The sequence below is a fragment of the Psammomys obesus genome, unplaced genomic scaffold (assembly GCF_907164565.1).
Source record: "Psammomys obesus unplaced genomic scaffold, mPsaObe1.curated_primary_1811, whole genome shotgun sequence".
Taxonomy (NCBI): domain Eukaryota; kingdom Metazoa; phylum Chordata; class Mammalia; order Rodentia; family Muridae; genus Psammomys; species Psammomys obesus.
Window position 1 is genome coordinate 18,423,242 of NW_026585895.1, and position 16,470 is coordinate 18,439,711.

Below are 16,470 nucleotides of genomic sequence, written 5' to 3' on the forward strand. Positions count from 1 at the left end.
TGTCATCAGACAACATGGCTTATGTATTTTATAAAGGTCAGATGACATTTCCTGCAATGCCAACATGAAGAGTATCTCATTTTAAAAAGGAATCTTCAATGATGCATCCTGATGTATATTATTAAGTTGAAAGTCTTTTCCATATGCTTGATTTGGGGTGGCTTTGCATATAACAAGAATTCATAGTGGCAATATCAAAGTTGGAATCTATTAGAAAAAGTCTAACCTGTTCTATTCAAGGAGTCTCTTTACAAATGTAGGGCAGCTGGGTCATTGAGTTGGTGCTGGGGGTAGAGCACACTATGTAAATGAAGAGAACTGTGAACTAAGAGATTTAGATGTAATTAGTGGCAGCAAGTGGAAGTGTGAAGTTGTTTTAAAGAAGCAGGATAGTAAAACCTTTGAAATGCCTGCATTTCAACCATGCACATGAATTTCTTAATATTTAACCATAATGCTTCTTGTGTTGCGGTGATAGTGATGTAGCTCTTGGGAGACAGAGGCAGGCAGACCTCTGAGTTCAAGGCCAGCCTGGTCTACAAAAAGAGTTTCAGGATAGCCAGGGCTACACAGAGAAATCTTACCTCAAAAATATAATAATAATAATAATAATAATAATAATAATAATAATAATAATAATACATTTGCACAGCAAAGTGCACAAATTTTGGCTCTTTTGTTAAATTTCAAACTGTAGTAATAATAATGAACAAACGACTGTAGGAAACTCATTTTACAGTCTTAATTTGTAGAGATGTGTAGGCTTTGACAAGATAAGTTCATAGCCTGGTACCACCAACCAACTCTTGGCCTCGGAATAACAGATGCAGTAAATTTATCATCTGTGGAATTCAAAGCACACATTCCTGATGGCACCAGAGTCCCTTCTCCTTCTGTACCCTCGGCTGACGTTGTAATGGGCCTCACCTCGGGTAGCAGCTGCCCCACAGGAGATGTGAGCGCGGAAGGGCCTCCTACCAGGGAGACCACACCGTTACAGTCTACCGCACTGTGCATTTTCCCATTCATAGGGAGCGCGGGTATCCCCCGGGAGGCACGGCTGGCCTGGCTGACGTTGCTGGGACGCCTTTCTCCATGTCTGTGTGGCACAAACAGAGAATCTCTTCTGCTGTCGTTGTCCTCGAATGTGCTGTGTTCATCGTCTGCAAAGTCATTTTCAGAACCGATATCCTTCACTCGACCTTTGAAGCTGAAAAGGCTTGCTCTACTGTTGCGTCTTGGAGAGAAAAGGGAGCCTCGGATGCTCAGTAGAGACTGGAAATAACCAAAAGAAACAAAACAGTTGAAGGCATTTGAGAACCTGCACCCGGAAGAAAATGGCTTGACCCGCTGGTTCATAGCTGCAGGCTAACTCAGGATAAATCACTGGACTCCCTTGCTGCATTACGTTGCACACCCTTCCCATTTACTTTCCCCCTTTCTTCCTTCATTTTCCTCCTGTTCTGTCATTTTCTTTGCTTTAGCACAGTTAGAAGCACTCCCATTACACTGTCTAGTCTTATTACTGATGCCTGGAATGGCAGTACTTGCTAGACCATTCTCTTTAGAACTGAATTTTGCTTAACAATTCAATGGAAAGTAATTAAACACACACCTACATTTAGGCCTTTTGAAGGCCAAAATAGATGCAGTAAGAGCTCACAAGTGACCACACCCTGAGGCAGAGGCTCCCTAGAGGAAAATCAAAGCTGGCTTGCTGGTAGACCTGCATAATTATAGTACAGGAGCAGCTTCTGTCCCTCCCTTTGCATATTTTATAATGGCCTTCATGAATAAATTAAAGAAAGCAAGCTGAAATAACTGTATGATTCATTTCCTGATTTCCACTCTTCTGTCTCAAGAAATCTGAACAACACAGTATTAGCAAAAATCCATTTTCAAATAAGAATCTGATCACAGCCGCTTAACATTTTCTAAACAATGGCCTATCTCTACACCAAGCTCTTTCCTTGGATGCCATAGACCAACAAGAAAGAATTGCCTCCTCTGTGCTATTAGTTTATGTCTGCAACCTCTGCTACACACTGAACTGAGAGCCATTTCTTTGTTGTTCATAGTACCCTGTACCTCAGGAAAAGCTCTTCAATGTTTGAATCATTTAATCTCTGATGCACTAATATAATCTCTGGCTCTAGAAGAATGGCAACATCGCAAGTCCAGCCAACTAGAGCACTTCATACCTATAATACATGGAATGATTTACAGAGAGACATGGAGAGTTGCTGGCCCACTGAGAACCAATACTTCCTTCCCCATGTGTTGGGAAAGAGAGGTGTTTTTTCAGCTGGGGTTGTTGGGATTGGCAAGTTTAAGACCTACAGTGGGCCTTATGCTGCACACATGGGAGAAGCCTGGACTGACATATGAAAAAGACATCATTATGCTTGAGTCCCTACGTAAAACTTGCTGTTTTAGGCACTGTTCTATTGCTTTGAAGAGACACTATGACCAAGCCAACTTTATTAAAGAAAGCATTATTTGTGGACTTGCTTAAAGTTTCAGTGACTTATTTCATTTTCACCATGGTAGAGAACACAACAGTATGCCTGCAGATACTGAGAGCTGCATCCCAATTCACAGGCAGAGAAAGCCTGGGTCTAGTGTGGGCTTTTGACATCTCAAAGCCCACCTCCAGTGGCAGACTTTGTTCAGCAGGGTCACATTTACACCAATAAAAGCCACACCTTGTAATTCTCTCAAATAGTTTTACTCCCTGGTGACTAAACACTCAAATATATAGGTCTAGAGGGGCCATTTTTATTCAAACAACCACATTCCACTTCCCAGTGCTCATAGGTTTATAGCCACATAAAAACACAAAAGGCGTTTAGTCCAACTTCAAAAGTCCTCATAGCCTATCACAGTTTCAAGACTGCTTAATATCCAAGGTCCAAAATCTCTTCTGAGATTCAAGGCAACTGTAACCCATTATAAAATCAAACCACCACAGTTGCTAAAGCTATTCATAGACATTATTTACATAATCTAATAGTTCTGTTCTTTCCTTAAGCTATTCTGCATTGTATGTCTATAATTATTAATAGAAATAACACAAGTTCCATAATTTAATCTGATGCATTTGATCTTTTTCATTTTTGAACAATTTAAAGCCAACTAAAATTTTTTACCTATGACATTCTTATATTCCTTAACACCAGTGGGTATTCTTTCTTTTTAGATAATCATCTTTCCTTCAATCATATTTGCAATACTTATACCACATCTACGTTAAGTATGGTTCCAGAGAGTTTGAGTTTCTGGTGGCAGAACAGAGGTAACAACTGGCAGGCAGCAGAACCAGTGGCTGAGAGCCCATAGTTGCCACTACAAACAGGAAGCCGAAGGCTCACTGGAGATAGAGGAGGCCTCTGAAACCCAGAGTTCACCCTGGTGGCATAGCTCCTCCTACAAGGCCATCCCTTGTCATTCTTCCCAAATAGTTCCACCCACTGGCGACCAAGTATTTAAACACAGGAGCTTATGAGGACTGTTCTCATTCAAGCCACCTCAGGAACCTACCTATCGTAACAACCTATCGATAATCATTAGCTCAAAAAGAAAGGTATAAAATGATTAAAAGGGAATATTGTAAAACTCAAGTATCTATAACACTTTAGTAAAGTTTATATGTTAACTTAAAATACACCGTAGATGGAGGGAGATAATTTCAATAAAACTGCATCCAATATCTCATGATTGAAAGGTACATTGAGAACAGAGTTTATATATGACAGGTAGCTACATTACAAATAACCAGACCATGTCTTTCCTAGGTCAGCTCAGGTTTCTTCATAGTATGTGGTAAAATGCCCACTGTAGTAGCTCTTAGAGTCAGCAATCTCAACAACCCCAGTTGTGAAGGTGCTCTCTCTTTCCCAACAGTTGGAAAAAGAGAAAACAGGTTCTCAGTGGGCCAAGCAGAATCCCATGCTTCTCTTTGAACCATTGCTTATACCTCAGACACGCTTACAATAAATGCCATAAACTTAAAGTACTAAGATCTAAGAGGCTGTGATGCAAATGAAAGACAACCGAGAAGACGCATCCTCTCCACCAGTGAATCCCCCAAAAATATAACTCCTGGCTTATCACAAAGATGAACAGCAATCATGACATGAGGAGGTGACCTGATTCTTAGAGAAGTTTCAAAAGAGAATATCCAGATGACTTTGAGACTTGACTACAGATGCACTCTTGACTTTCTCCCCTTCCCTCTCCCACACTTACAAGTCAGAGATGTCTAAGAAATATTTCACATTTCCACCTACTCGCTGTGAAAATTATAATCTTGCAGGAAAAGCTTATATTATGTATTTTTTGGTATGAAAGCAGAAGTGCAGAAATGGTTATCAACATAATCTCTTCTTTATTATATCATTATAAAGCACAGTTTCTTAATAGATCACATCCTTGGCCCTTGAAAATATTTCACAAAAGCTAAGAGGCGCCTACCACTGCACCCAGGTAAAGTCTTGGTTTGACCTTTTCAGTATTACTTCCTGGACTTTCAAAGTGAGATTAGTGCAATATCTGGGTGCTACCTCTCTGCCTCTGCCTCCCTCTCTTCCTCCCTCCCTCCCTCCTCCCCCAATCTTGTTCCCTGTCTGTCAGAACAATGTCCAATAATATAGTTGTATGAGGAAATTTTTTGAGTGCTTGTGAGAAAACTCCAAGAAATCAAGACAAGAGTCTTATGATCCCAGTTTCTTCAAAATCAAGATATTGTTCTCAGATTATGTTTTTGTGACCCTCCCACGTGTAGCCAATAGGAGTAACTTTACTTCAAATATTCATTACGACTGCTGATTGTTATTTGTTTCTAAACATGTTTCTCTGTAAAGCTTGTCCAGCCCATATGCAACTTGCTCTTGTGATTGGACACTTTGCTCATGTGACTCCTCTTAACTCTCACACTATGAATTGCCTGATGCTCTGAATAAAGTGGGCTATTGCATGAGACTTTAGTCTGCCTCACTTCTCAGCTCCATTCTCCCAGGTTCTACATCTAGGGCAGTAAACACTTCGCCATCTTCTTTGCAACCTGTTGACTTTAAAAAAAATCAGGCAAATATTTTTAAGCAGCTCTTTGTATTAATACAGATTGCTTAAGAAACAAATAGGAAATAAAATGAAACATGGCGGGTCATTTATGGCAGTGACCTCTTACAATGCCCAACCTGCTGGGAAAACACAGAAAGATCGGGGACAGAGTCAGCATTCCCAAGCATAATGCACAGACTAGAATTAATCTTTTAATATTTGGAATAAAGCGAATTGAAGAAAATGTCTACAGTGCCAGTGGACATGAAGTTTCAAATTTAGGCAAACGTAGTATATACTTTATACAAAATTAGGTTCAGAAGTAGGCAAAATATTCTCCCTTCTCTCCTTCTTGCCCTTGATATCTCTCTTTATCTCTCTCTCTCTCTCTCTCTCTCTCTCTCTCTCTCCATGTCTCTGTCTTTCTCTAAGATTTATTTATACAGCATTTTTGCCTGAATGTGTGCCTGAGAACCAGAAGAGGGCACCAGATCTCACTGTAGATGCTTATGAGCCACCATGTGGTTGTTGGGAATTGAACTCAGGACCTTTAGGAAGGACAAGCCAGTGTTCTTAACCTCTGAGCCATCCCTCCAGCCCCCCCCCTTGATCTCTTCTTAATTCCCTCCCTCCATATCTTTCTTTCCTCCTATTTTTTTTTTTATTTTTCAAAAATAAACATGGTTTTAAGAGAGTCCAACATTTAAGGGACCCATAATTACCAATTAATATTTATACAAATGGAATCATAAGGATTGTAGTAACAAAGTAAAAAAAGTTTTTCTCCCTTGGTAATAAAAATTCTATTCAATTTGAATTCACCACAGTTTATCTGAATTCACAATATTATTTGGCTGTGGAACAGGTCGGCTGACACACCAAGATGTATGTCACACAACATCTGTTACCTATTAGGTCACGTGAAACTCTTTATCTGATAAGCTATGAAGAGGAAAAAAAAATCCAAGATATGTATGACATATTTAAAAGGAAATCAAATTAATACATTTCATCATCAGTTTTAAAAGATGCTTTTCAGATTACCCGAAAAAGCAGAACGTCTCTGGGTTTCAGTGTCGGATTAAGTTTGAACACTACCTTCACCTAACAAACCTGACATTGGGTGATTTTTAACTCAGCTGAGCCAACCCTATAGTATGAGCAGTCCTCTGCCGTCATAGTTGTTAAACACCAACTATGAGAGAGCAAAATGAGTGCCTATGACGTAAGCCATCCACATGGAAAGCCTGGAGCATGCTGGTAGCCCCTTTGTGAGTAGGCTGACAACTGTAGCTTCAGGAAAACCCTGCAGCTCCTGAAAGCCTTGCATCTAGTGCAGGCCTTGGCTGGCAGTGGTCCCTCCTGCAGGACGGACCGACACTGTAGAAGAAAGCCATTTGTTGCTCCTCGTGCTTCAGAAGGTAAAGCTGGGTACGTTTTGGCAAAGGGTGTCTTGTTTGAGACTGGCAGCATCCCGTCACATTGTCTGGGTAGAAGGTAGTCCAGGAGGCACTCATGGAGAGATGGAGGTTCAGACACAGACTCGAGGAGAAGTTTAAGCCACAAGGAGGGATGGGCTGTGGAGAGTGTGGTGGTTGCTGCCCTGTTCTCTATGGTGAGGAGCAATACCCCTCTTCTCTGGATTATTTTAGAGCGGTGGTTCTCAACCTTCTTGATGCTGTGGCCCCTTAGCACGGTTCCTCATGTTATGGCGGTCCCCAACTTAAAAATCACATAGCTACTTCACAAACTGTGATTTTTCTACTTTTGTGAATCATAATGTAAACATCTGTGTTTCCTCATGGTCATAGGCAACTCCTGTGAAAGGGTCTTTCAACCCCAAAGGGGTCGCAACCCAGGGGTTGAGGACCGCTGTGTTAACTGCACTTGTTCTGCCATCAGTAGCACTAGGGTTCAGCTGCAGCATCCACAGGGCAGGTTGAGACTGCTGCCCTGGACAGTAAGGATTCTCCGTGTATGGTCTGTGGGTGAGTGGCTTCGCTCCTTCTGCAGCTGCCACATGCCATGCAGAATTGGCTGTTGTCTGGGGCAAAAAGCTCTGAGCCCAGGTCCAGTAGGTGACTTGGTCTCTAACGAGTCTTCCCTACTGAAGATGGTTTGGTAACTAGCAGGTATTTCAAGTACTGAGATGGGAAGGCAGAGTGCCTGGCTCCCTGGGTTCCCCCCTCCTCTGCAGAACCTCTCTTGAAGAGCTTGAGGGACCTTTGTAGTTCTTAGGTGCACAAACTCTAGGGTATGTAGAGCCATAGAATCTCCCCTGCCCCATTTCTCTCACACACATTTAAGAAATCATACTTCTTTATTTTTCCCTTTCCTTATTCTAACTTAATTTTTATCGTTTTAAGTTCACTTTTAATCTTTTTCACTTCATACTTTATACTGTGTTGTTTTCATCACCTTCTTTTTTTTAAAAAAATCATTTGTATAATTGGTATTTCTACATCTGGTTTATTCCCATCATGGCATTGTATATTGCTTCTGTCTAAGCCCTATTGGGAAGCAAACCTCAAGTGAACTCTGCTCACAAAGAAGACCCCAAATTAAAACAGCAACACAAGTCCATCTCCATAGATGTATGAATCAATGGAAAGAAAGACAAGAACTATGACCAGGCAAGGCAACAACATGACTTCTCCACGTTTTATTGTTGTTTTATCGACAGACCCTCATATAGTCTAGGCTTGCCTAAAGCACTCTTTGTAACTGAAGATGACCTTGACTTTCCAATCTTCCTGTCTCCTCCATCTAGGTTCTGTGACTACAGGCCTGAGCCACCACAATTCATGCAGTCCTGGGATTGAACCTCATGCTGCATGCATGCTAAGGAAGCACTCTAGTAACTCAGCTCCCCCACAAAAGTCATTAACCCCTCAATAACCTAATCCAAAAACAGTTCATGCCAAGCAGTTCAACAGTCTCGCTTTAAAAATGATCAACTAGATCACAAGGAAGATTAGAGGAAACAGACAACCAAAATAAAGAAATCTACTCAAGGTTTGCACATGAAATTCAGCCACTTGGATGAGACCCCCAGTAAAGAGAGAGAGAGAGAGAGAGAGTAACAGGAACGGTAGGAATAAAAAAGGTCCAAGGATCAAATAAAAAACTCAGTGGAAGGCATTGCCAGTGGACTAGACCCAGTAGAATAAAGAAGACCAAGAAACGAACAAAATAGAACATCAAGTAGGCATGATCAGAAAATAATATCTCCAGGTCATGTTATAGTCAAAATGCTAACACAACAGGGTGAAGAGTTTGGAGAACTGTGGGACGGAAGGGCTAAGATGTTTTTAAAGTTAAGCTAGTCAGAACAGAAGACTTTCCTAAAAAAATTCTAAGGGCCTGGAGAGCAGGGACTAACATATATCAAGCTATGAAACAAAATAGCTGCCAAACAAGATTATAGCATGCAGCAAAAATGTCGTTTCAAGTGGAATGAGAAAAAGGACTTGCCGTGCCGTGCCGTGCATAAACTATAGCAATTCTTGTTCACCAAGTCAGACATGAAGTGGATACTTAAAGCACACAGAAGAGGAATAAAGGTATTTACAATCGTGACAGCATTAGATGAGGATTGAGAAAGAATAAATTACAAAAATTAATTTAATCATCAACCCTCCACAAAAAAGCAAAAGGGAATCAGGGAGAAATTGACACATACCTTTCAGCAATTACCCTAAATGTAAGGTGTCTTAACTCTCCAATTAGAACCTGTATACTGGCTAAAAGGAATAAAAAGCAAGATTCACCTTTTTGCTAGCCACATGAAATTCAAGTCACTAGTAAAGATATAAACAAATGGAAAGTGGAAAGATGCAAACAGGTAATCTCAGTTAAATGGAATCTGAGAGCAAGTGTACACAGTTCTCATACCTGACAAAGCAGACCTGAAACCAAAATTGTTCAGAAGAGATAAAAGAAAGTTATTACGTATTAATAAAAGGAAGACTACATCAAGAGGATACAATGTTTGTAGCCATGAGTGGTGATACATGCCTGTAATCTCAGTACTTGGGGGTGGAGGTATTAAGATCAGGAGTTCAAGGGCATCCTTTGCTACACATCAAGTAAGAGACCAACCTGGGAAACATGAGACTTTGTCTTTAGACACCGAAAGCAATAACAATGATGACTGATGATCTTAAGAGTTTTCATGGAGTGGTCAAGGTAATTAAAGTGAGTAAATGATGAGACTTGATACCTTAATGCTGCATTCAAATACAAATATTCACCTCAGTCGTCTTCGCAGTGAACAGATGTTTCTCTGATACAAGCTTTGAATGCATAGCCCCTTTCATATTTTCTGAAAATGAATCAAAGATCTTAAAGTAAGACTGGAAGCTCTAAAAACACTAAAGAAAAGCAGAGAGAAATGTTTCAGGATATGGAAAAAATACTCCAACAGCTCAATAAATAAATAAATAAATAAATAGATAAAAAAATAAATAAATAAATAAAACAGCCAGGATTGATAAAAGGGACTGCATCAAATTAAAAAGCTTTGGCACTGCAGAAAAATCCATTTACCTTAGTGAAGGGATGACTAAGGAATAGAAGACTGGTGAGAAAAATGAGGAAATGAAAGACTGATATCTAGAGCATCCCAAGAAGTCAAAAAAGTTAAACAGCAGAAGAATAAGCAACTGAGTCCATAAATGGGCAAATGAACTGAACAGACAGTTCCCAAAATAAGAAGTACAACCAGCCCATAGATGCATGAAAAAGAAATGTTCAATGTCTTTAGCCATCAAGGAAATGTGAGTCAAAATCACACTGAGATTCCATCTCATCTCAGTTAGGATTCATTAAAAAAAATAAAGACACCTTAATAGGAAAACAAAAATTACAAGTGTTAGCATGGATTGCAGGAAAAATGAACTTTATACAATGTGGGCAAGGATATATGTCAGTCTGGCTACTCTGGAAATCAGTAAAGAGGCTCCTCTAAAACCTAAAAGTAGAGGTACCATATAATCCAACCAGACCTCAGCTGGATGTACACTACCTCACCTGGGTATATACTCAAAGGAGCTTAGATCAACATACCATAGAGACAACTGTATATCCATGTTTACAAGAGCACTATGCATAAAAATGAAGCTATGAGGTCAGCCCAGGTGTCCGTCATCAACACATGCAGAGAATGTGGTATCTCTACATAACAGAATATAATAAGTACCCACAAATAACATAGTATATCATCATGTTAACAGAAAAAAAACTAGACTGAAAAATACTTCATCTAGATTCTACATATGAAAATATATATGAAAAATATATATGAAAGTAGAATAGAATGTGTTTTACTTGCAAAGAGGTAAGAGACCAGAGAAAGAGAGAGACTCAAAGAGGCAGAGAGGATAAATGGAATAGGGGTGTGAATATGGTCAAGGTCTGCTACATGCCTATGTGAAAAATTGCCACAATGAAACCCTTTATTTTTGTTCAGTTAACAGAAGCTAACAAAATAGGTTTTGGAATAGGTAATTAATGTGTGCATAAGACAGGCACCCAAGAAAACACACAGCTTCTCCTCATCCTATCTGAAAGTTTGTCATAATAACTAAATTAGTAGCTATCTAGGTCTGTAATGAGGTGCTTAAAGAATTCATATTGCAAGTACAACTACAAACAGTGTGTTGTCATTGAACTGATAGTATAGAAATACTGCAGTGTCACTCACGGTGAAACTATCCTCCAAGGACCCATGTATTTCTGGGAATTCTCTTGGTATTTTTAAACAACCAAGGAATCTAAATAGTGAAATGTTATCAGGATGGCTGGGTACCATAAGCTAGAGGCATGCAGAAAACATTTTATTGCAATATGTAAATCAGGACATTCTTTGAATTCTAGCCCTTCTTGAACAGGGGGCGCAGAAACTCAAGCACAATCAAACATCACTGCTAGTTGGTGGAATGAATCTCTCTCAGCACCTGCCTACCTGTGACTTTTGGCTATACTTTAGAAAAGATTCTGCTTCAGCTCCCTTTGAAACAGTGAAAAATGCACTTTTCATGAGCGCTTTCACATGGATGAGAACACCGCACAGATGGCGTAGAAGCATCCCTGGTCCACTTCTGGGCACCAGCCACTCAGAAAACTTAAAGCTTACTGGGTCCAGGCACAGTAGCTAAGAAGGGATGGGACCATCTGTGATCTTTCCCCGTGTGGAATACTGCCCAGAGAGTCTCAAGTCTAACAAAACCTCAAAACCACAAACCTTCCCAAACTCAGTGTGGTACGAAAATACCCTCCTGTGCTTCCAAAAGAGTTAGAAAACTCGCAGGATCTCTGAGACGGAAACCCAGCCCTGGATGCTCATTACCACGGTGAAAGCGCCACGAAGTTCAAGAAGACGGCGGCTACAACCCCACCAAACGCTGGCACAGACTTTAAAAAGAGAGCCTTGTTGTGAAAACGCAATCTATTCCATCTATTGTTTTTAACCTGGTGTGGGGAGGAAAACCTCTTCTCGTAGGTCAGCCTGCTTCCTTCTAGGGAAAACCGGAAGCCTTTCTTGCGTATGCTGTCTTCAGAGGCCGATTTCCGCACCGAATCTTCCTTCTCTTCCTCTCCAGCCTGCTCTTTCTGCTTCTTTTTCTTTCTTCTGTTTTTCAGCTCCTTTTCACTCTTGGAACTCAGCTTTGATGCTACTGAAGAGCTCTCGGAGAAAACGCCTATCCCACCTGCTCCGCTGAAGTCTCTGGATTCCGCAGATGCTGCTGCGGCCGCTGCCTAGAAGGGCACAAGAAAAGCATGGGTTGTACACAGCCTCCAACGTCACATATCTGCTGTTTCGATTATCTAGAATACAACGAACGTGACGTAAGCATAGGTTGTACGCCTACGTCATACATTTACTACCTTGGTTTAATCTATGAATATGACCTTGAAATCCAATTCCGTATTTATGCTCTATAGTTTGGAAAACAGACATTTTTATTAACCAAAGAGTAAAAATCAACACCAAAGTAGACACATATGAATGATAAAAATCTAATCCTGACCTCATGTGGCACTTTAATTATCTACTAACATGAACATAACAAGCATAACATTGCCCATGTGATCTAAACAAAGTTTAAAGAGGAATTTAAAAATTAAAGTTTGCTATTTATAACAAACTTTGCCGTTGTTCTTTTTCTCTCTCAACAATGACTCTGAGGCTGAGTTATCAAATAAAACTCAGTCAATTATTCATCAATTAAACCTTTTAATCTCCTACTTTAATTATTTAATTAGGAAATGTGCAAGGATGTCACAGACTACCTATTATGGTACCCCAGTATGCCAGTATGCATTTGTAAATGATAACTTTTAAAGAAATATGTTGCTGCTACTACCTCCATCTATTTTTGGCCATTATAATAGGCTGAATGACAGTGACATTAAGGATGTGCATTCAACAGGCAATAAAAGACAAAAATCAGGCAATTGAATTAGTGAATGCTGTTAAGTTAAACGGCATTTTCACTATATTTAGAAAAAATCCTGGCCTTATTTTGAAGACTCATCGAGCTGACATTAAGAGTTTTCCATGCAAGAAGCTGAGAATGTTAGTGTTGTCATGATTTTGTATTAGATAGGGCTTTGTGTTTCCACAGTCTGTGGAATTCCTGCAGTGGTTACATTTTCTGACATTCTTCATCTCTAGCGATGTTGTGTTGAAGAAGCCACCCTAACGGAATCCCTGTTTGCTGGAGTATTAAGAAAACATTTCCATTGACAGCATATTGCTCTGCCTACTGTATAAGCTTCAGGGAAGGACATACTGATAGTTAATTTCCTCAAGATGTTACAGGAGGAAAGTGCCAATGAAGCAATTGTAACTGCCTGTGTTTCGTTGCCCTTAGTGTATATCATAATTACCAAATCAAGTAACGCTCTGCTTACAACCAAAGAGGTTCCTGACACCACGTACACCCCTTTGTCCCTCCAACGTCAACAGCAACCTGCAGGTCAGAGAATGGAGATGAGCACAACAGTCTATGCTAGCCAACTCTACCTGAGCTTCCTCCTGCTGCTTCTTCAACTGCTCTAGCATCTGCTGAAACTCTGCCTCTTTCTGTTCAGCCTCCTCCAAGGTGGCCTGATTCTGTTCCTCATAGGCCATGGCCACCACAGCCAGGATCAAGTTTATCAGGTAGAATGAGCCCAAGAAAATCACAAGCACAAAAAAGATCATGTATGTTTTCCCAGCAGCACGCAAGGTCTGTAAAAATGGAAGGAACATGTTCATAAATTTCCCATCGCATCGGCTGTTACAAGCTCCCTTTCTAAGCAACAGAAGATTCTTCAGCGGTTCCCTTGGCCACTGCACCTCATGCTTCCTAGAAGAGGCATTATGTCAGTTCTCACCAGCTGATAAAGGTTTTCCCAGAAGTCTTGAGTCATGAGGCGAAATAAGGACAAGAAGGCCCAGCTAAATGTATCAAAACTTGTATAGCCATAGTTGGGGTTTCTCCCAGCCTTCACGCAGATGTATCCTTCTGGACACTGGCTGCAATTACATTGGAGGGGAGAGAGAAATTCAGTACCTATGAATCTGTTGCTCTGTTTTTCCATTTTACTTGATGCAAATTATTTTGTTCAGTCTCTAGAGAAATCCTACATCCTCTGCCTTACCTAGAATTTACCCTGGTCTAGGTGGGCTTTCTTATGTAGTAACAGAATCTACTTTGTGTGCTTCTCTAATTCCTAATAGTAATATCATATTTATCACACATCCATACAAGATAGCCATATCTTTAACAATTTCTTTTGGGGATGATAGTCATGATCAGACAAATCAATCCAAAGAGACATAATTGACTTTTCACTGAGGTGTGTGTGTGTGTGTGTGTGTGTGTGTGTGTGTGTGTGTGCCTGTGTATCAGAAGGATACACCTGATACTACAGCAGAGAGGAGAAGTGTGTAAGCACAGTGCATCCTGAGAGGAGAGAATGGCACAGAGCAGTGGGCATCTCATAGAATCACCTTACTGATAAGGCAGAGCTACACTCACTATTGTGACAGACATTTCTGGGCTGAGTGAATTGGGGCTAATTTCCTAGACTCCCTAGCTGTCAGGAACCTCACAGGTCAGAATGGATTAATTAAAGACCCTGCCTCAAAACAAAACAAAATGCACGCAAACATTCAATAAAATATTGTGAGGAAATAATTTAGTGCTATGCAGTTGGAGGATTAAAATATTTGCCTTACCTATCATAGATCCAATTGTAGATAAAATGTACAGATTTTTGATCATAGGAGCCACATGTAAACCATGCCATCAATGAAAACTTTGGTAAAGGTATCGCTTGCATTGTGTTCAACATTGTCACAGAAAACACATTCGATTTTTGCCTATTTTTTTTTCTAACATCTGTCCAAGTAGGGAAAGATAACTATTTCCCTGAAGTTTCCCAGGCTTTGTTTTTATATATGATGTTTCTTAGCTTCAAACATTACCACAATGTTAAGCATAACTAAAAATTCTGTATTTTAACCATATACTCACTAATACGTTTAATCAATGGAATCATTACAATACCCATTTACACACAAGAAAAACACAAGCTAAATGACAAATTGTAGTAAGAGTCAGACTTTGAGTTGACAAGGAACGCCAGTCTGTTTTACATACTGTGCTTTGCTGAAATATGGTAGGCATATTGTCACTGTGTCTCAGATAGTGACATAATCTTCAAGGGTTTTTATTTCGTTTTGTTTTAAGTCATAGAGATCATATGAACTTAAATAAATGATCCCCATGCTAGCATGTGATTATGAATTCTAATGCATTTGCTCTGAGGATCTATTTTCTATTTAACTAATTTGGAAGATTAGCTGTGACCTAGTATGGAAAAAAATAATTGCTCCTTCTGAGTGTGTGAAGAAGGTGAGAATCCACTCTTATCTTGGCTATTCTGTGAGTCAGCATGAAGCAGAATTTATGAAGACCTTTGAATGAGGGAATAGGGGTCAGGTGTGTGGAAGGAGGCAGATTATTGAGGTGGACGGAGTGTCAGTGAGAAGCACAACTTACCCTGCATCGGAGCTGTTCCCACAGAGCAGAGCATCGTTTTGCCCTTCCAGAAAATAAAAGTGACCTATTTAAAGAGCAAAAGACAGACTCATTAAAAGGCCTTCAAACATTTAATCATTGTGTTCAGGCGAGGAGGCTTAAAATGTGTATTTACCTTATAAAAATAGATAAAATAACTGAAAATCATGGCAAAATGAAGACCGATTCTCAAACAACTGCAAATGGTATTTTGATTAAATAACGTTTGGAAAATTACTTTAGAAAGAAACCTTTACAGAAGCATTAATAATAATATCATTTTTAGATCAGCATTCATTACAAACACAAGTCCAAACTGCTTAGGGGACACTTCAAGAAAAATCCATGCCATTAAGGCAGCTTGCCTGGCACCAAATGAGAGAGAAGGCTTGGTGCTGCTCAATGGTGCATGCAAATGAAATTTTACTCCACATACTTTTTGCCTGGATTTAATATAGATGTATACATTTTTTCCTGCCAATTTTAATTTAATTGCTTATGAGAAGTGGGCTTAGGTGCCTATTCCCTCCTTATAGTGCTTGATTTGTTGGTTGGTTGGTTGGTTTGCTTTCTTGCTTTGTTTCTTTCTTTGAAATGAACAAAATAAACTTGTAGCTTGGAAAAAGTAAACTGTCTAAATATATTCCACTTGTTATTTTTAAGTTATAACATATATAGTTTTAAGGAAAAAAAGTCCAAAAATGTTCTCAGGAACTATACACCCACACAAACACACACACACACACACACACACACACACACCTCACATACACACACGACACATAACAATTACGAACACACACACACACACACACATACACTCACATACACACTCTCGCACACATACTCACACCCCTTGATATTTACTGTGTTGCTATTTAAGAATACTTAAGCCCTGTACTCAGGGATTGCATAGATAGCTGTACATAGATGTAAGAAAATCTAGGTCATCATTTCAGAAAATAGTTTCAGATATTTACATCAAACTACAAAAAGTCTAGACTGTTACGAACTTAAGGCAAGCCTACTAACACACTACCAAAACCACATGTGGCTTGTACATGTCGAAAATTTAGATGTTAATTTTTTATCTCTTATTAAGAAGCATTGCATGAGCACAAAAATAGGAAAAAATGTGCAAATAATACTGATGATTTCGTTTCATGAAAAATTAAAGTTGTTGAGGTCCCCAAACAAGCAGTAAGATAAAAAAAATAAGCTGGAAAGTCAACCTGTTGGGTTAAAAGACAATTGCTAATCAAGAGTCCCTACGGATTCCTTCAAAATGCCACCACCCGTTATAACAATCAGTAAAAAAATACCAACAGATAATTCA

The 16,470-nt window shown here is 39.6% G+C and overlaps 1 protein-coding gene across 2 annotated transcripts in view; it reads right to left on the minus strand.

Moving 5' to 3' along the window:
* Nucleotides 1-16,470, minus strand: part of LOC129671295 (sodium channel protein type 2 subunit alpha-like) — a 130,206-nt gene that overhangs the window by 54,495 nt on the left and 59,241 nt on the right. For both annotated transcript variants that reach the window (XM_055600093.1, XM_055600094.1), the window contains exons 8-12: nt 15,117-15,180; nt 13,444-13,585; nt 13,091-13,297; nt 11,533-11,820; nt 928-1,275 (exon numbers count right to left, since the gene is read on the minus strand). In XM_055600093.1, coding sequence (XP_055456068.1) covers nt 928-1,275; nt 11,533-11,820; nt 13,091-13,297; nt 13,444-13,585; nt 15,117-15,180 — 1,049 coding nt within the window. The remainder of the gene's footprint in view (nt 1-927; nt 1,276-11,532; nt 11,821-13,090; nt 13,298-13,443; nt 13,586-15,116; nt 15,181-16,470) is intronic.